The sequence below is a fragment of the Prinia subflava genome, chromosome 3 (genome assembly GCF_021018805.1).
Source record: "Prinia subflava isolate CZ2003 ecotype Zambia chromosome 3, Cam_Psub_1.2, whole genome shotgun sequence".
Classification (NCBI taxonomy): Eukaryota; Metazoa; Chordata; class Aves; order Passeriformes; family Cisticolidae; genus Prinia; species Prinia subflava.
In genome coordinates this window covers 40,890,324-40,912,122 of record NC_086249.1, presented here as the reverse complement: position 1 = coordinate 40,912,122, position 21,799 = coordinate 40,890,324, and the positions used below count along the sequence as shown (strand labels likewise).

Sequence of the window (21,799 nt, the reverse complement as noted above, 5' to 3'; positions counted from 1 at the left end):
CATAAGGATCCTAAATACCACTTAAAGGCTTTGATTTTTCTTCTTCTTTTTTACTTCTGCTGAACAAAGTAACTTAAGTAACTTCTCTCATGACAATCAAAAGAGTTGCAGAGGTCACTCTGTAACCTGTGGGGTTTTTTTCCCAAGACCCCAGGAAAAACAACCACCCAGAATTGCATACATTTTGGCATATATTTAGCACATAAGTAAGAATTTCTAAAAAATAATTGTTTGTACATAATGACAATGGGAATGCTTTGAAAAAAGTTGCATTGGAATGAAAAACAATCACTGAATTCTTTGCATATTTTATTTTTCTTTTTGATTTCCAACTCACACACATCTGGCATATTTTACATCTTTGCAATAAAACATGGTTACAATAGCTTAAGGAATTTATATATCCAAAATATTTCACCATGATCTCAAGATGAAATGAACTTGTCTTCCAGATGTTCAATAGTCTCCCAATTCTAAGCTACAAACTCAAGATATTGCTTACAGACAGGTGATGAATAACTTAATCATTACGCTGATCCCCATGATTTCCAAACCTTATAAATACAAACAACAATGAAGAAGGAAATTCAGGGCTAAACTTACTAATACAAGGTGGATAACAAATAAGTAATCACATCAATAAATAATGATATGTTCCTGGTGCAAAGTGCCAATACAAAGAATCCATTATCTTTTTAAATAAATGACTGCAAGTGAGTGTAAATTCTGAGAAAATTACATTCCTGTTACATGCCTCATAGCCCTACCGACACAATATGTACATCTATGACAATACAGTCACCAAATATACAAAGAAGAAACATGAATTAAAGTGTATATACCCCTGGGTGTGTAATTTGATCAGCATAATGTGCAGAAAATTATTCTGATAGTTATCATTACAGTATTGTAAAAGATGAAGTGCCTTAGTCTGAGTGGCTTCAGGTGAGATTTTCAGAAGAACTGAAAAGAACAACCTCAGTCACCTTTGAAATGAAGCTAAGGCTCTCAAATAAAGCAGGCTCCTCAGATTAAAAATAAGGGGGAAAAAACAGTAGGGACTATCTTGCCCATGATTTATATGCCAAATGTTAATAATCAGAAGTATAGCACTTTGTCTGTATTGGGAATCATTAAGCATTACAAAGCATTAAACTGAGCTTCCCTCTTTGCTCCCTTTCTGTCTAGTCTTTAAATTTAAAAGGGAGGAAATTAATTTCTATTGTATAAAGTATAAATATGGCAAATGATGGCTTTTTATCCAAATGCTTTGTGAGCAGAACTCCACTTAAAAGGGGTAAACTTTAGATTCAAAAAATGAAAAATGTGTTGGTGAAAATGTCAGAATTACTGTTTGCTCCCAAATTCAACCCTTTAACACAAGCTGTACCCTTAGGCAGATCTCCAGTCTGATTTGTGTGAATGCACCTGTTCCTTCAAGACATCAGGTTTAAAGTACATGCAAGTTGTAACTCCACAATAAAATTAAGAAACAGTTTTGTTCTTTATACAAGGTTTTACTTTTACAAAAGTATCCCTTTAAAGTTAAGATGTGCATCTGATGTACAAAGTATCAAACATATTTTTTTTAATCTCAGCTTGAAAAGAGGCTGGAGATGGGATGCATGTTAGGTTCAAAGCCTAAACATTGAAATAACTGGACACAAGGTTCCCCAGAATTTTCAAAAGTCTCTTGTGGCGCATCCTACTACCTTTTCTCAATAAACAAAGATATATGAAATAATTACCAAAACATTTCCTAATTCATATAATTTACATGATACAAGCTTGCTTTTCAGCAGCTGGTGTTCAGTTGTGAAAAAACACACAAAGTAAAATGGTTGCTGACTACAATGTACAGCTATTGCTGGGTGTAATGGAATGTACAACGGAGGTCGATGCAGACATGGTTTTCCACCAGAGACTACAACTTTCTTTGCAGCACTTGTGCTCTCAGCTTTACCTGGGCTTTCAGTTCTTCACTGCGCTTCAGTATCTGTTCTGATGCTCATAATGCCACCGGTTAAAATCTATATTAAAAGCTACAATGCTGCCAGAAGCCATGCCAGTAATCAGAGTTCTGAAAAAGATACCAAAGATGTTGCTGTTAATTCTCTTTTGCCTTCTCAAGCTGTGGTTTTTCATAGACAGAGAAAAGCTAAAAGAACAAGGCACTTTTTGCAACACTATCCTAAGTACTGCAGCTTGGCTGAAAATCTGAAATGTATCTCAAACTTTTGCAATCGGTTTTAAGGCATTTAATAGATGCTACTGCACTCTGATTCAATCTGACTATTCCTTTGTTCTTAAGTTAATGCAATTTTAGTAATATTTTGCTAGCTGAGTGTCTGGCTTATTAACTTCAATGAATTAAGTCCTCACCTTAATGTTAAATGCTTCCATTATGAGACTCAAGTTGCAGAATAAGTGTTGAATCAGATAAATTAACAGGAAAAAATGGAGTAATTGTTTCTTACACATCCTGTTAACAACTCCATACCATATACTCACAGCTCATGGAGATGTATTCTTTCTGGAATTTTAGTATTTACGTACAAATATGAATGAAACATTCACCTCTGATCATGAGACAGATCCATAGCTCTTATGCCAGCATCACAGCCAGGGTAAATATAGAGCTGCTTGAAGTCACAGGCCTGCCATACTTCCACCACACCATTGTCTCCTCCTGTCACCAGGTTCTGCCCATCACTGCTCAGGAGGATGGCCTTCAGGAGAAAAAGAAAAATCCCAAGCACACTGTTAGCATTTATGGAAATGGATCAATATTTCAAAAACTGAATTGATTTAAAAGCACTTCTTATGTTCTGCCCACTTTAAATCTGAAGCAAAATGCCTCCTCTCCTCTTTCTCCCTAGTCCAAAAATGAACCGACAAATTTTGTATCATCAAATTTTAAAAACAATTGTGTGGTATTAAACATGATAGATAAAAAAAACTCCTTGACTGAATCTGCCAATACTAGAGTTCAGCACATTTCTACATACCAGAATTTGTTCTACAATACTCAGTGATATCAGCACCACCTAAAGCAGAGCAACAATCTGCATTCCTGTTGCTGCTTCAAGTGCTAGTGACAGAGCAGAGCCCTGAAGGCATGAATTCATGTCTTGGCTAATAAATTAAGAATGAGGACTTTTCAGAGCATTCTGTTTCAAAGACATACTTCCCACTGAAATTTAATTCCAAAAAAAATTCTGCAAATATTGTGGGCTCATAAGCTATTTGTTCTTATTTATTTAGGAAAAGCTTAACTGCATTTTCATATTTGGAGATGGTGATGAAAATCTGAACATCTGAAATTGGGATGCATTCGTAAGAGATAAAGCTTTAAGATAATGAAATCTTAAAATGTGCCCAAAAGTGACTTCCTACTTACTGTTTTGAGTAGTAGGTCTCCTGTTTTTGTGCTAATTGGGCACTCAACAATGGCTCCTCTGTACCTTGTCCAAACTTAGTATTTTGGAAATAAATGCAGTGAGGACAGAAATAGGGCAAAAAGTGATCCTTGTTCCAGCCAGTAGTGACCAAGCACCTTAAATGTGTTTGAATGGCTTAACCAGGAGGCAGCAATTTTACATATATGATTTTCTCTAAACCATACAGCAGATAAATTCAATTTATTTTAGTAAATAAGGGCAACACACAACAAATGCTTGTTTGCATTTAGATTTACCCTGGTTGAATCGTTGATCTCCATCTGAGCTAAGAGTTTGCCATTAATGCTGAAATTGCTGAACCGTCCTCGTTCATAGTAGATGATGCAGTGACCTTCACTAGATACTGAAATTAAGCGAGGGTACAGGCAGTTTTCTGTTCCTTCCAGGGCTCTCAGCAAGTCTCCAGTAATTGTGTGTACTAGGCAAGGACCTTCTGTATATGAAAACATAATATATCATACATTTGCTGTTTGTACAAACAATATAGTCTGTGCACAAAAATGATGCATAATACACATTTATGTCACATTAATGCTGCGTAGATATAAGAAGCTGCAATGTTTACTTAAGGATTTTAAAATGCACCACAGAAAAGGAAATGCAAGAGCTAGCATGTTAAGAAAACAAATACAATATGCTCAGAAGTATATTATTTACTTAGATTGTTAAGAGTTTTCCTTGATCTATCTCATAAAACACTCTTTTCCCTTCCCAAGCACTCAGAAGCTTTGCTCTTAGTGATTTTCTCCAACGTGAACTCTCTTTTAGCCTGCTCATTCCCATTAAACAGATGTGGCCCTATCAGTGACTAGTGGGAGCAACTCCCATAGGGCATGTAATCATATTACTGCATATTCCTCCTACAGACAATGGCAGTTCCTGTAGATCCTCTCCCCCATGAACATGTGATATGCATAGATTTCAGTCCTGATTTGTTTCAGCAGTAGGAGTCATGTGGAAGCCAACAGAGTTATAATGATACTTGGACTACAAGAGATTTTAGGAGATCACACTATAACCCCATTTGCCCCAGAGAGATTTTAATATGATATTTTAATGTCTTTTTATTAGACTCACGAAAGAAACAAACAGATACAAAATCGACAATTTACATTTTAAGATGCAAAACTAAGCTTATTTACATTTCCAGAACAATGAGAAAAAGGGTTTTTTTGAATGTGAGATCTGTATTCCTACTAAGAAAAAAGGTGTCTTCTCTGATAAATGTAATGAGTCACAGGAAATTCTAAATGTTTTCTTTTATGAATCACAGGATAATCCTGGACAGTGCAATAATCTCTTCCTTATACAACTGCTTCATGACCCTGAAAGTAAATTCATATTGGAAGACTCAGCCACCTCATGTTAAATCCTTCTAACTTCTTTGAAATTCACACAGCAGCTGGGTTTGCCCAGGTAGAATGAATCAGCATCAGGGCATTTATCTGTGAACTCTCTGATACAGGCTTTTATCTGTGTTTGCATAAAGTCTTCTGCAGAGGGACCCCAAGTTTGGCTGCATCCATGGGATACCACTGCAATGGAAAGAATTTATTTTCTCAAATAGTTGGGTTTCAGCTTTGGAAATACTGAAGTGCCAGGATATTACAAAAAGTGATGCCTTCACCTTTAGAATAATTACCTTGTTAGATTTTTCAAAAGAAAATACCTTCATAGCTGAATGGTCATGGGCACAAAAAGGCACATCTGATTTAGGATGCCACTGAAGGGACATAGAGACTGACTACTGTTTTTTGGATTTGTTAGGTAAGAAGGTGGAAGCATCAACCTGACTCACAAGATTTCCCACAGAGGAGGAGTCCTAAATGTGCTTTCTCTCTGCTTCAGTAGGTTCTCAAGTGCTGCACGTGTCATCACATTGCCACAGCCAGTTCCAGAGGAACAGCTGCCCACCAGGAAGCACAGGCTGAGCTCAGACTGGATGGCAGGGCAATGCAACACTGCCATGAGATGCAATCTGAGAAGCTGGAAGGAACTGAAACTAACTGATCTGAAGAAAAGGCTTTTAAAAAGCCATATCTTGGAAAATAGCAATTTAAAAAAAATATTTTATCTCTGTGTTTTTATACAGTCTAAAGTTTCAAAAGGAAGAACATGAGAAGACTACTAAAGAGACAGACTGTTCTCTTAATCATTTATAAACATATTCTGAATTTGATTTAAAAATATTTTGCTCTCCATCAGCTTTTACCTCTAAAAATGTGTAAGCTACCAAAGCGGCAAATAGTTAATGAGTTAACTGAGTACAGGTTCCACCTATATTAAGAAGAAGAAATTTGCAGAAAGATAGTTGGAAAGGGTGAACTATTATGGCAGCCAGAGAGTATGAAACTGCTGTAAAGGGTAAGAAATAGCAGTGCTTCAAGAAAAAAGACCTAGCTCCAGCATCACTGTACATTCTTTTCACAAATGTCTTGACTTTGCCTATGACTGTTATGTAGTATGCCATTACAAGAGTTAATGACCCATTAGGATTTCTTGTTAAAAGTGGCTTTACTCAAAAGTTTCACACTCAGCTTTAAAAATAAATGTTGAGCTCCAAGACAGTATAAAAGGCAATAACCCAGGAGCTCAGCTGTGAGCAAAAGTTGGTAGAGCAAGCATCACATCCTTCCTACCCTCAGAAGCAGCAAACTTAAAAATGAGTACAAAGGTATCCATGGAGGTGACTAAAACAGGCATCACTAGAGACAAAGATAGCAAGTCACTGGATGTAGGAATAGAGTAGAAATGAGACAGGAATACGTATAAAGAAAAAGAAAATACAAGGGTGATGCAAAGAAAGGAAATAAGGGAAAAGAGATGATGTAGCACAAAAGAAACTAAGAGAGAAAGGGTAGAGGAGAGGCAAATAAGAAAGAAGAAATATGCAATCTGACAAGAAGCTGGATGAGAGAGGGCAGTGGGGGAAGAAAAGTGGACTGGAATTAAGCAGAGATAGAAGATGGGCAGAAGTAGTGAAATGGAATAAATCAAGGAGAAACAGAGTAAAGAAGGAGGAAGCAAACATTTGTTGAGGCTGGTGCTTTATTTACATTGATGACCAGTCATACAGGATATGGCTGCACTCTTGGAAAGTATTTTGAACACTTGTGGTAGCAACTGTTGGGTACTCTGGATTCCACAGATGAATAACAGGAGAACCTGCAACTGCTCATCATTTAGAAAACATGGCAAAAAAACCCTACTGGACAGAATGCTGCACACAGTTCCAAAGCAAACTGATCCTGCTTCCCTGGAGAGTGAGGTTAGTCCTACAAACCACCTCTCAATTAAGATCAAGGTGGAGAATTTTGAACTCACCCTCCCTGAAATACATCTCTATCAACAGGTTTCTTCAAATTCAGTAGATGTCATTAGAATTATTGCATACATTTTTCTAAAAGACTCTTCTTCCAGATCTGAGCAGAATAGCTGCATAAACTGATGGTTGGAAGGAGTGATCAACTTGAATTTGTGTCTAAACTTGTAAGTGCAGATAGTAAATAACAATTTTCAGAGAAAAGTGCTTCAGATTCTCCTAGAATTACAACACGCCTTAGGGATAATTAAAGTATATGTGGCTTGAGGGAGGTCTGAGAAATACCACTAAAAAAGATTCTAAAAATGTTCAGACTTAAATCATAAAAACGTTTCTGACCTTTAGCACCACTGATAACAAGTCCCAGCTCTGCACAGACCGACACGCAGACAACTTCATGGTCGTGACCAGTTAGAACAGCACGAGGAGCTGGATAATCACCTGTTAAGAAAGCAAAAAAAAGGTGAGAAAAAAAAAAGAAAAAGAAAACAAGGGAATGCCAAACCAGGCCAAACCAGACACGATTTATCAACAAAAGAACTTTGCTGCAATTTGCTTGAAATCATTATGCATGAAAGAGGTGCAGTGACATTAAATATCTCATACCTAGGATACCCAGAAAAATATATTCAGATGTCATACAGCTTCAAAACCACAACTTCCCAAAGCATTAATGAATTTATAAAAGAACACAAAGCGTGGTGCTATTGAAAGCAGCTGTAATGTAAAGATCTGCTATGTAACATACATGTCTCCAGACTTATGCTATGAACCTAAAGAATTTAGGATGTGCCATTCATAATGATCCTAATTTGTCTCATGAAACTAGGGGTAGGAAAAGAGAAGAACAATACTGTACTAGAAACATACTACTGCTGCATAGAGAATATTGATTCGGAGACACAAGGAATGGTCACAAATTAAAATATGCCTAAAAATGATTATCAGTATACATTTATTTATTTATATATCTATTTTATATATATATATATATATATATATATATATATATTCAGAACTGAAATTTCAAACAAATGGGGATTTATAGACTGTTTAAGTGACAAATAGAAAAATTTCACTTGTTTCTAATAATAACAGGTGCTGACAATTTAATTGGTTAGTATTTGATACTGCTCTGCCAGGCTAAGAGAGTCAATCGGCAATAAAAATTTAGCAACTTGCTAGATAACACAGAGTTCACATCATTATATTTGCATTGTGCAAATGAAATACAGAAAATCTGGATATTCAAAAGGACTGGAGCTCTGTTAGTGTAGTTCACATACTAAAAGAAACTACCTAGGGAACTATGGATAAATTACTGTAACATTAATTCTGTATAAAATAACAAAATGGTTAATCCACACTTTTGTCAACAAGAATTAGAAGCAAAAATCTCATTAATACCAGTCACTATTAATACCAGTGTTGGACTGGAAGTCTTACCTGGTTTTGCTAGGATGAGAGGTACAGTTGGTAAAGATAGCTATATTAAAACAGGTTCCATTTATTTTTTCAACATATTTGTCTTAGTAATACAATGTTTTGATTTAAACCAGTTTTATATGCAACTGACTGTGGATTACATGGATGGCACAGAAGCTGGGTCAATGAAAGATCTCTTTTTTTTTTCCATAGAGAGGTATGTACTATGAGCTACATATATGTACTTTGGAAATCAGGGTTTGGAAATCAGCTTTCTGTTATCAGCTGGAAATTGATTCTTAATCAAATACTAACCTATATATACACTAACTAATATCTATGGAATAATATAAATCTTGGTAAGATAGGCTTGTTATAAAATAATTCATGCAAATTTTCATGGGCAACTGTATAATGACAAGAGAAGACATTATTATATCATTATTATATCATTGTCTAGTTAAATAAAGAAGTAGAAAAATATGTTTTTATTTTTTTTCAATGCAGCCAGGTGGAAGTTGATGTTCCTGGACAAGCACAAGCTCTGTTCACTGGAGAGAAGATTCTGTTCTGGGAAAAATAATTATATAGAGTAGGATTTATGGAGAACTCCCTCAGTGTGAACCTTCAGTGCAATACCTTAGATCTGCAAATAAGAGGCAAAAACAACTTTGCCACTGAAGACCAGAAAGATGAAAGTGTTGTAGCCACATTTACTGAAATGAGCTCAAAGGAGGGTCACCCAAGTGATACAGAAGAGTAAGACAGGAAGCTGCACAGTGTTTAAAGTGTTTTCTCTCTTCACTGCTTAAGCAGCAAAGGGGATAACTTGACTCTGCTACCTGGGAGTCACAGGCCCAAAAGATGATGAACAGCCCAGAAACTCATCTTGCAGCCAATGGCACAGAGAGGTCCAATGGGTGAATGGCTGCACACATTTCAACTCTGGAATAAAATGCAGTTTCCTAAGTGGAAATGCAGCTAAACACTAAACCAAAAGGGATCTATATGAGTAGCTAAAAAAATATTGCATGGGTTTTTGAAAGATATGCATTAGGAATGAGCCATGCATAGACTTTTGTGGGTCAAAGAATTTAGTCTTCTTTTATTGTAGACACTCACATGTTATAAACAATTAATGCAATGGCTATCTTGGTATGTGACTTGGAAGGATGGTCCAGTCTCCTCCTACTATAAAGGAGAGAAATAGTTTGAATTTTTTCTTTGTCTACCTAGCACCTCTTTGTTTTTGTATTAGCTTTGCTCTTTAGCTTCAGGTCGTCTTCTCTAGCATTTTCCCCTCTTATGTACTTAAAGAATAAATAGCCCTTTTTTTTCTTTCCTTTTGAGTCTATTAACCAAACCAAACCCTTATAAACACTTTTGAAGGAATGGGCTTGCCATTTTTCAGCCATTGTAGCAATTCATTTCTTTGCCTGTCTAGCTTTAAGCTCATTCTTAAAATGTGGATATCCAGAAATGTATAGAATCATAGTTCTCAAAAGTTTAGCATGAATCTACAGTTTTTCTTGTCAAACCCTAACATCTTCTGCCATCAAAATTTAATAGCAATTCCATGAATTTTAATATCTTTCTGAACAAGATGAGAACTACCAAGCATGGATTCACAGACTTCAGTTTTGGACACAATAGTACAGAGTGCGTCAATCTAAGAGGTCTTGTTATTCCAATGTACAGACACATTAAAAATTTCTTACCTCTAAGGCAAACAGCTACCTCAAAAAATCCTCATTTCCAAAACTTTAATCTACACTGCAAGAAAATAATCATTTTAGTCTGGAAACTGAAGATGTGAACTGAAAACTGAGCTTTACTGCTATGAACGGATGGATGTCAGAAGAAGGAGAAAGATGCTTTGTGTAGCTTATCAAAGATAGCTATATTTTGATTTTTATAATTTCCTCATGAACATTGCTTTGAGAACCCCATATCCTTTCAAGGTTTTCTGTTCTCCAAGTGCATAACATAAAAGCAAAAAAAAAAAAAAGAAAGGAAAACTAATTAAGTTCAAAATTTTCCACTTTTTTTTTTCTGTATGTCCTTCTAGAAAAATGATGATTATGTTCAATGGCCATCTTGGCTCAAGGTATGATTCTAGAGGTGTCACCAGACTGCATCAAACTAGATGACTGAAATTATTAAATGGTTAAAATATTTGAAGGAAAAGAAGTAATGTGGTTTTCAAAAGGACATTTTCCCCAGTGTTTCCTAGGAAAGTTCTGCAATATCAAGCAACTGTAAAATTCCAGAATACACCAAATAAGCATATTTTATTGACTTCTTGATTCATAAAGGAAAATGCTTATAAGAAAAAACTTCCCTGAAACATAGATCTATGAGTCTTATTTGTCCTGTTTTTCAGTAAATACAAATTAATAATGGAATATCAGTATTAGGAGTAACAGTCAGTAGTAACAGCAGTAATTGAAAATGGGATTTTTTTTCCCTTAGGGCTCAAATAAAAAATTATTCACTGATACTTTCTACAGAAAAACTGTGGCATGAACCTCGGTCACATTACATTTTATTGCAAAGGAAAGAAGCTGTGAAGGCCAGGAATCATTCAATATCTAGCAAAATATTCTGTCACAGTCACATCACCACAGATAGATGCAGCCAGAGGTCAAAGGCTCTAAGGGAATTGCAGGTGAAAATATCCTACCTAAGAACTGAGATACCATCACTGTAAACTCCCTGTAATTTCCCCAAAGGAGCACCTTTGAACTGAATTACTAGAGGGCAGAAGGAAAAAAAAAGTGCTGTATTTCCAAACAAGTAAGTTTTTCTAGGAAGTCTAAAATGAACCACATTTTTCCTTCTTGCAGAAGAATATAATTCTTAATATAATTCTTAATTTTTAGCAACAGAGAGTGCTTCTGCATAACAAGGAAAAAAAAAGAGGAAAAGAAAGACAAAAGACAGTGTTACTATTTCTTTCATACTGTTCTTTTTCAGGAATTATATACAGATTTCTACGGGGACACATCTAGGAGTCTTCTGTATAAAGAAACATGAGAGCACATGGCAAATTTTAGCTTCCATTTTATCTCTCACTTTGACAAAAGCAAGTACAAACAAGGCTGTACCTGAATTACTGAATTGCTGAAAAGAATTTACTCTGCTATTTGCTTTGCTGTTAGGACTTTTCAGGGATGCTTACCAGGAAAAAAAATGAAAATACAACGGCTTTCATGGAAGTCAAAATGTAAGAGCCTTCTCAAATCTTTATGGTCAGAAAAAATGTCTTGGAATTTGATTAAAAGATAAGGCTACAACCAATAAATATGAATATCTCAAAACAGAAAACAGTCAGTAACTATGTCCACAACATGGGGGAGCAATGAGTGTAAAAGAAAGATGTCTGACAGGAAAATATTAGTATTGTCAAAATATTCCCAGCTCTGGGAAGCAAAGCTGGTTTATTTGCAGAGGAATGTTGTACATAACTACAAACAATTCACCCAGGTGACTGGGCTTTCAGGCACTTGCACTAATCCAGAAGGTAAAATATAGTGAAGGACAGGAGATTATGGATTTGCAGCATCTCTTCCTATCTCTTTCACTAAATTGCTTTGGGATCTTGGGCAAGTTGTTGAACCACCCTGCACTGTACAATTCCCATGGAGTACACAACATAGCATGGGCACAGACATCTCTTGATAAAATACTAGAGATTATCTCAGGTGGATTTACCTTTACATAGCAGCCTTAGAAGAGAGATGTCTTTGGCAACCAGAGCAGAGATGGTGCCAGTAAAAATTACAAACTAGTTTTCAAAGAGCTTCTGCTCTGGCAGACCAGTGCTAAGATACTGTATTTCCAAAATTAATATCTAAATTGCACAAACTTACAAGTATCATAATAACTCCTCAAACAGACAAAGCAGATGGCACAGGTGCCCATTTGCTAGTGCAGATCCTTCAGACAGCCACCCAGTCCTCTTGGTGCAGAGCACACTGGTGACTATTTTTAAACTGCTGCCCTTTCAAGGTTAAGCTAGGGCATAAAGGGATATAAAACAACAAGTGAAAGTTCTGAGTTCAGAATAACTACTCTTTCAAGACACAATCCTGCAGAATGCTTGATGTTCACAACTTCAAATTGTTCCAAAATTATGTTATGTACAAGGAACACATAAAGATAGACTTCATGACAGACAAAAAAAAATGTATATCGACTTGACAAAGGTATTTTATGGTAAAGTTTACCCTCTCTTTCAGCTATATAGTAATTACACTCACTGGGACAGGATGAAATTTTAGCACCTGTGAAGATTAAGTTAAAATGCTAAAAAAACCCATCTTATGGCTGATAGACACAGCATTTTTCAATGGTCAGCACAGTTGCTGTTAGAAAAAGTGGGGTTAACTCCCACACCTCTTGTGACCATCCTCTTGGAAGCTACAGTAGGTAATGAGAAATGTCAAGTCCCAAGATCAATGAAATTTCAGGCTCTAGGGAAAACCAGGAATAGCATTGATCCTTTTAAAGAACACCAGACAGAGGGTGAATGTAATATATTGCATGGAGAGGCTCAAGAGGATAAGCGGCCAGGTCCAATGTACTTACCTGACAAAAAATTCAATCAGCCTTTAGCACAAGCTGCCTACCCTTCCTTTCTTTCATGCAGGAGTCTGATTCCAATTAAAGTGTGCAAATTAATTTTTATCACTTCCAAATTAGTTTCTGAATTTGTGTCTGTTTCAGATGAAAGCATCTGTCCCTCACTTTTCTGCAATTCTATCATCTGCTTTGGTATAACTGTTCAAAGACTCTGAGATAATTCTCATTTTCAAAGTCACTTATTTGAAAGAGACACTCAATAAAGTAATCATAAAATATAAAAATAAAACAGCTATAATGATACATGTTGAACTCCAGGGCATATAATGTATTTTCCTTGCGCCTTTTTGTGATGACTAATACAGTTGCCATGTGAGAAGAAATTTGTATACAAATTAGCACTCAGCTAAAACAAATCCCTTATATCATAAGAGAAGAAAAATCAAAACAGAAATTGTCAAACTCCATCACAATAATTTTTCTATTCAGTCTCTGAGAACTGCAAAGATTTACATTTCCCGTAGAACTTCAAACAAATCAAATAAGCAAACTATGTCCTTTGCATGTGCTGTGTCTTACTAAGAGAAAACAGATACCTTTCACTATTCTCGCAACTGCAGCAGATTTATACAATGTGGACATCAGCTTAATAAGGTGCAGATTCAGATTGGCTATTTCAAATGGGCAATTTTGGCTTAGGAAGTAGATATGTGACCCTGGCAAGAGGACTAAGCTTCATTCAGTTGAGCGTTTTTCTAAAAGGTGGTACTTAAGTAAGCAAGGATAAAGAAACAAAGGGAAGTTCAAAAGTATATAAACTCTGCATTCAACTGCCCTTCAGCCTGCAGGAAATCATGCCACATCTCTTGCTTTCCAGAAGCATTCCCAAACACCAGCCTTTAGTCTAGTCTTAACAGGACCTCCAACATCACCATTGTTGGAACTCAGCAATGACATGGCCATGAAGTCAATGTTGAACTAGAGAAAGTACAAACAGGGGCAAGATTTGCCCTACATGGTGCTGTTGAAGGTATGCAGTATCTCACTCCTGATTTCCTCTATATCCAATCATCATGACATGAAACATGCATAAATATAAGCATAGAAAAGAAATTTGCTTTCTACCAAATCTGGAGATTCTCATGAGCCCATTCTGTGTTAACTTCTAGCTGATAGTCAGCACATGCTGGTGAACATGGGAATGTGGGCTTTAATTCCCCCAGTCTCCAGAGAGACTCAAGAGCTCAAGTGGTCTCCTACTTCCTGGACAAACACTCTAACCAGAAGATTTCCTACAAGCTTTTTTAGAAAGCTACTGTATGGAAAACATTGCATTTAAAGCCTAGTAAAATTCCACTGTTCTCACAGTGACTGTGAGAGGTGTCAAGAAATTGTGCCAAGTGCATACTGAATCAGAAACTAATTTTTGACACTTACTGTAGAATAAAAATTATAACTTTATACATGTATTAATTGGAAAAATTATTTAAAAATTATAAAATGAAGATTACCATGCTCTCACATAGGCAAGCTTTCAACTACTGAACTAGATCAATCACTTGCATCTTTTCTCAATTCTCCTCTTTAAACAAGAGCTAGTTCTGTATTTCCCACAGATGCAGCTGCAGTAATCCACTGAGCATACGCCTGTACAGGTATTTCAGCAGAAGGTTCTACAGAAGTCTGACAGGTTAGGTTGTTGATATACATGTTGTTTAGTAAAGATTACAAAAACCTCATGGATTCTGGAATACGAGTCTTAGCAGAATCTGTAGGAAATCTGATCTGAAAATCTTTTGCCTGAGAGTATTTCACAATAAATGATTGTGATTTCTATGTTGTTGAATTAAATGGTATCTACATTCTTCTATACAAATGTTAAACCACACAAACTGTTTAGGAATAGAGGTTTGCTTTTTCTCCCCTTAAATTCTGAAACTAGTTCCTTTTGGTAACTGGATGTATTGAAGCACAAATTGATAATTAACTGTCTTTCAGCTTAAAAGATCATTATAAAGTCAAACATCTAACCCAGATAATTACTATACCTGACATTTTTCTTTGAGTTCTTCACCTTCTTATATCCTGTGGTATAAAACACCTTATCTGTGTTTCCAGATGACAGCTTTTAAAAAACCCAATACCCCTTTTTTCCCTCTGAAAATATCATCTACATCTTTCTGGAAATTCATTCTAAACATGTTAAGTATTTGGATTTGATCTACATTGATCAGATCACTTTCATTTTTCCTGCAAGGTAAATCCTAACCTTCTACCAGCAACTATAGAAGCGTAGAGGAGGAATTCTTTATTGAGATTTCTTTATTACTTCTGTGGCTTTAACTATGTAAAACTTCAAACATTTTCAGAAGGATTGTTGAGAATGCTTCACTCTTGGAAATTAGTTTGACGGGAATCTTAGTCATATGACACCTATCATGTCTGCTTGTGGTAGCAAGCAGAAACTACTAGTCATTACTTCAGCAGAAACACTTAGGAATTGTAGAAGTTTTTAAAGGCCCTTTTTTAAGGGCCCTCTGTTTTTTGGTATCTATCTCCATTAATGTATGTTCATGAAAAGTCAAAGTAACTGTTAATAACCATATGTTTCCAACACATGTAGTTCAGGGTACAGTACTGTACTGGTATATAATTAGCATATCCAAGGCAGCTTCAGCCCAATGAAAAGAGACAGAAATAATAGAAATGCCATCACTCTTTCTCAGCATGAGTCTTCAACATGTCTTCAACAGGAATATTAAAAAATCTTAACAATATATTTCAAAGCTACCACAGTGGTCTTGGCTACTTAAGTCTTCCTGAGTTCTGTTACCTGTGCCTGTAAGATCTCATCTGACTGCTCATGACTATTTGCAACATAGTCTCTTATTAATCTGACCATAATGCTATTTCTTCAGCAAAACAGTGCCTTATCCATATAGAGACAGAGAGCAAGTCATACAAGTAATTTTTGTTTTCATTTATTTCTGTCAGCCAGGTCATATCCTTCCTTTCATAAAATTAAAGACCTACAAGGCAGACAATTCTTAAGTTATACAGCTAAGATATTAAATCTAAGATACTAAAAAGTACCACTTTTTTGCAGATACGTAAGTGACAGAATAATGACAAAATGAATATAATTCTATCTGGAAAAGAACTGAAGCAGTTTGTATGAGCCAGAAAGGAGATGCCAATTGCAAGGCTGTCCAAGCCCTTTGTAATCAAAAGAAGTAAAATCTTATATTTTTTTATTTAATGAGAGTAGAAAGTTCTTTTATTTTTCTCTTAATATAGAAATCACTAATACTTTATATGAATCACACAGGCATTCAAAGAAGAAAAATTGCATCAACTTAAAACAACTGCTAAGACATGAAAATCCTTGTCAGACTGAATTTATCCATATTGGAAAATTACATACTAAAAAGGTCATGAAATGTAGGCAAAAATTAGATAAATTTGTTATTGGAACACAATTTTATTTTTGCCCTGTATTTCCTCTGTTATTAAAACAAATAAAATCTGGTGAGAAAGCAAGGCTTTTATCTGTCTCCTATTTACTCTGCTTACAGACAAATGGAAAAAAAATCAATAAAAAGTTTCCTGCTGCAAAATTAATAAAATATTTACTTTGAAATAAATAAAACACTTTTCTACCATCCATTCCAAAGAAGAAATACTTTTGCTTAGATGTCTGTGACTGACAGTACTGCCTCCAGTCAGTATTTGAATCACAGATCAAAACTGATAGCGACAGATTCTTCCATTTTTATCCAAAGACAAAACCCTTCTGTTGAAAATTATCATTAGAAATCAAAAACTTCTTTACATGAAATGGATTTAGTGTTGTATAAAACAGTCCTAGTGTGTGGACAAAAGCTGCTCTTTAGCTGCAGCCATATCCTGGCTTCGGACCTTTAAATTAGTGGTGCACTTTAAGTGCTCTTTTCTATCAATTAATATTATTGTTGTGTCCCCCTCACTCTGAAAAGCACTGATAGTTAGTCCTGTGCAGATGAAATGTAAACTTTTCATGACATTTTATGATTTTTTATTTTTATTCTGTCAGATTGCTTCCCCAAACTATAGGAAGACCTTTCTCAAGAGAGCCTGATTTAATTCCATGGCATGTGAGACATTCCTTTTTTGCAAAGGCAAGCAGCTGATATAGCATGCTGTAGCACAAAAGGAGTAAGTTAAAATGCCAACAAACATTTCCAGGGAAAGGGAAGTCAAAATATAGTGATATATGTCCTGTCACTTAAAGGCCACGACCATCTTGTTCTAGTTTATGATGACATGATGCTATAAGTGATAAAGGCAATTACAAACTTAGGAGCTATACTCCCATCCTATTATCTCTTAACTTGCAGAGAATGTTTAAACATTTTTTTGGCTAGCAATCACTGCATTGCTTAGCATGTGGTGCTCTTCCTATACCAACTTTCAACCTGTAAGCAAAGTTACTGATATATTTGGTAATAACTTCTGGAAAAGTTAAAATGTTAAAAGCAATAGGTGTGACAGAAGTCCTCTGAGAGGGGTGTTGTTTAAAGGACACTTACTGCTGTTTGGATTGTCACCTATAATATGGTGTCGGCCACTCCAGTACCAAAGCAGCAATGTGGCGTCGCGAGACCCAGACACGATGTAGCAATCGCCCCCGATGTAGGACTCCGACCTGGCAAGGCAAGTCACGACATCCCAGTGGCCAAACACAATCTGAGTTAATTTTCCTGGTGGGAACGCAAAGTCATACAAATTCAGTTTTCTAAGGTACTTGCAGCATTTAGAAATCATTAACTACACAATTAATATTCAGTTCAAACATAACTTTTGTCTCATGTCCCATAATTAAAGTTCACTAAATGCTCCAAGAACAAAAAAATCACAAAGATTAAGCTTTTTTTTTTCCACCTTTTTTTTTCATTCCTACTGAAAGCTGTGGTCTGTGTCAATCCATAGTCTAACCCTTATCTCTGAAAATCAAGGCAGTGCTGCAGTCACTGAATATTAAGTGGAGTTATGGCTCCATCAGTATTTAAGGAATGGCATTAGAACAGTATTTATGAATTTAATGAGTGATATGCATAAGACTGCACATGAACCTTTCCATAATTGTGCTACATTATTATGTTAAAAATGTGTATTTGTTCTATGTTAATGTCAAACTAAGGTTTACTATGATTATCACCTCCTCCTTTCTATTATTACAATTACTTTTTAGCTATATTCTGAGTGATATTAGGCTAAGTAATCAGCCAAAGCAACAAAATACTGGCTCCTGTAGCAGGATATTCAACCTGATTCCTTACTACATGAAATAAATAGAGCTAGAAATAATAGATCCATGAAAATATTGATCCTTTCAATATGATAAATTTCTTGAAAATAACTATTGCTTTCAAAAGTTACTATTAATAAAACTGTATTCCATTTACTTTTACATCCTTTATCTTCCATTAAAAAAAATCCTAAATTTGTCATTCTGAAACAATAATGATTTAGTGAACTGCCATTTATCATTTGTTGGTGTGTAAGCACAAGTATTAGTTATGGTACTAATAAAACAATAGTCTCTGTCCATTTTTGACCCAGGAAGAACCAGAGGGCTGTATTTGAGGTCACCTGTTTCTGTGGAATAAACTCGAAAGCTCTTGTCCCAGAAGCCACAGATAAGAATGTAGCGATTATCTGCCGTGACCACGAAGCAATGCGCATTGATCTGGATGCTCTGATCCACAAGGTCTGTGATCTGACGTTTGTTCACACCAGAGTTATTGGCTGTAACGAAATGCAAAACACATTTTACATGTAAGCCATTCCAACACCTTCCTGTCATCCATTTACAGGAGAAAATGAATACATTTAACTTTCAATGAACTGTGAATTTGTTGTTGAGTAAGCATTTTGAATATGAACATTTAGAGCTGTCTATATGGGTGTCAGAGATACAAAATTATTGTGAGATTTCTAGTTCCCTCTTTGAATAAGAGATAAGATGTTACAGGAGATGACAATTTCTTATAAGCTGCCTGATGCACTGCATAATATGTGGTAATAATTTTAGTCCTCTGCAGAAGTAGTCCCCCAAACCAATCCGAACCACGGGAAAGTGGCAGAAGTCCATGCAAAACATGAAATCAATATTAACAATACTGCAGAGAGCAAATCCTTGCTGGTTGGTATCTCTGCTACAGAAAACTGCTTGTACTGTGTGGCCTTGACAACCCCACCCCTCCAGATGCTTAAACAGATGAAAGACATAAGGGTTCAACCAATGAATGAGGGGAAACCTCATTGTGGTCTCCAGCATTCTCATGGGGAAGCAGAGGAGCAGGTACTGATCTCTTTACCCTTGTGATCAGGCACAAGACTCAAGAAAAAGGCATCAAGCTGACTTAGGGGATGTTTGGGTTGGATATCAGGAAAATACTGTTTACCCAGAAGGTGGTTGGGCTCTGGAACAGGCTCCCCAGGGAAATGGTCACAGCACTGAGCCTGACAGAGTTCAACAAGAGTTTGGACAATGCTCTCTGGCCCATGGTGTGACTCTTGAGGGTGGTGCTGTGCAGGGCCAGGAACTGGACTCGATGCTCCTCACGGGTCCCTTCCAGATCAGCATATTTTATGATTTCATGAATCTATTCAAACCTAATGTGATTTTCCAGTATAGGAAAAGTAAGTCTTACTTTTCCTATACTGGAAATTACTTACTTATCATCTGCTCTTCAAGCAGGGACCCAGGCCACCCACTGCTACTTTAAAAAGAGGCAATGACACCTAGAATCTCTCCAGACAGGAAAAAGGAAAGGTTCATGCAGAATCCCACCAACTCAACTGCCAAACGGAATTGTTTAGAAGGATACCAGTGACTGGCAGTCTTCAGCTAATGAGCTCTGTCCTCCCTTGTTCTTGACATGAAGGACAAGATATGGCCACACCATAGAAGTGTGTTTTATTTCAATATTAACTTCCTGAAAGTTGAGTATATAATCTATAAAAAAAGTTAATTTTACCCACTCCATCCAGTCTCACTAGAGAAGAAGACATTTTTTCATGTGACAAGTCATCTCGCACTGTAATAGCTGTCTAAGTGCTAGAGAACTCCAGAGGAGAGTCTGTCTTTCTACAGTAGATACAGAGGGAATCTTGACAACTAACTTCAGTTACTCGAAGTTAGGGAGGTAAAAACCACTCTGAGAAATACATTTCTCCTAACATAAATACACAGATAATAATCTGATTAATGCAGATAATAATCTGATTCCTCCCCTTTTTTTTTTTGCTATTCTACTTAAACTGCTCACAACTGCATGAAATAAGAGATTCAGCCCAAACCCCCCACTCCATTCTATTTTAAAATTGCTTGTAGAATTTAATATCATGTTTACATACATTCTAAGTACACGTATTTAAATTACCAGACCCTCTATGTCCACAAGCTGAAAGAGAATTAATAGCAAATTACTCAAATTTCCAGAACAGATGGGTGCAATAGTTGTGCCTCAGCTTGTGAGAGAAAAAACTAAAGAGAAAACCACTGTCCTTATATGAGAACAAATGAAGCACACAGAACAAGAAAGCTAACTCTCCTGAGGTATTTCTGTGTAAATCTTTTGAACATGAATACTGACACAGACCAAAAAGGAGGCTTATATTTGGCTATGTTTAAAAATGTATTTTTTTCTCAACAATGCTACAAACTTGCCCCTTCCCTATCCCCAGTTTCTGCTTCAAATTATTGAACTCTTTCCTCGCCAACAAATCAAACAAGTGCAATTAATGAAAATTTATGATTGTTAGGAAGTCTTGCAATCTAAAAATTTTAGATGTTATTTCTCAAATAATTCACTTTCTCAAAAATTCTGGATTTTAAAAAATACAATCAATTTAAAATCAAATACTTTCATTATTAAATCAGTATTTTCAACTAAATCCAAATCATAAAATGAATGAAAATAAATGGATCTGCATCTGCACTGATAAACATAGTGCTGGCTAGAAAAAGAAAATATGCTAACTCTACAGGACCCTCACTTTTTATTTTATTAATGTGACCTGATAAGAGAACAGAATAATAGATATGGGCTGACAATGTAACTGACTTAATTGGTTGTTTCTTAAATACCAGTTGCTGGTGATGTTAATAACAAATAGCACTCATGTAATTCATTCAGCATCGATAGCTAATGTTTTTAGTTCTCCATGACTGACAAGAATAAATAGTTTCCTATTTTCTGTGGTAAATGAAGCATAATATACAGATATAGCTTAATCAATAATTCCTAAAAATGCCAATTTCAAATATATTGCTACATTTTCATCTTGACATACCAATCAATGGATCCATTTCAATTGGAAGATGATGGGCTTGATCCAAAGAATATCCTGGGGCTCCCCGAAGGCCTACATATGAAAGGAAGAATAAAAAACATAGAAACCTCTTGACATGACTTTTCTAGCTTTAAAAGTTCATTATTGGATAATTGCATATTTTTAGAAAGTAAATTTTTACTATTTGCTTTATTAATATTTTAAGATGGCTTCCTCTGTGCTACACAAATATGCATTTGTTAATTCTTCCTTTATGTAAAATTAACTATAAATGTAGAAGTGTCACCTTCATCACCACTTTTGCAGCCACACACATTCACTAAATAACTCATTTAAAATAGTGTCTCACACTATCTCACAAGAGTTTTTTTTTAACTTTTGAGCAGAAATCTTAGCACAGAAAATAAAGTTAAGTAGATTAAACATTGTTATGAGCTTCTTACATATGGAAACGTGTGTGACAGAAACTGGGACCTTTTCAAGGATTTATTTAAAACTTTAGATGTAAAACTGTAGGCTACTGTCGTGGTTGCGGGGGAGGTGAATTCTTCCAGGGGGATGTGGGCAGTCCAATTAGTAATCAGCTTTTCTGCTGGCACCTGGATTGGTCACTCGGAGGTTTGGACACGCCTCTGAGGACACAAAGAGTTAAAAGCAGGACCCCAAG

At 35.9% G+C, this 21,799-nt stretch overlaps 1 protein-coding gene across 2 annotated transcripts in view; it reads right to left on the bottom strand.

Moving 5' to 3' along the window:
• Positions 1 to 292: 292 nt before the first annotated feature.
• The window catches only part of NBEA (neurobeachin), a 458,593-nt gene continuing 437,086 nt past the window's right edge, over positions 293 to 21,799 (bottom strand). For both annotated transcript variants that reach the window (XM_063394796.1, XM_063394797.1), the window contains 7 exons: positions 21,133 to 21,204; positions 18,424 to 18,579; positions 17,361 to 17,531; positions 7,123 to 7,224; positions 3,698 to 3,894; positions 2,578 to 2,729; positions 293 to 2,080 (listed from right to left, as the gene is read on the bottom strand). In XM_063394796.1, coding sequence (XP_063250866.1) covers positions 1,990 to 2,080; positions 2,578 to 2,729; positions 3,698 to 3,894; positions 7,123 to 7,224; positions 17,361 to 17,531; positions 18,424 to 18,579; positions 21,133 to 21,204 — 941 coding nt within the window. In that variant the 3' untranslated portion in view covers positions 293 to 1,989. The remainder of the gene's footprint in view (positions 2,081 to 2,577; positions 2,730 to 3,697; positions 3,895 to 7,122; positions 7,225 to 17,360; positions 17,532 to 18,423; positions 18,580 to 21,132; positions 21,205 to 21,799) is intronic.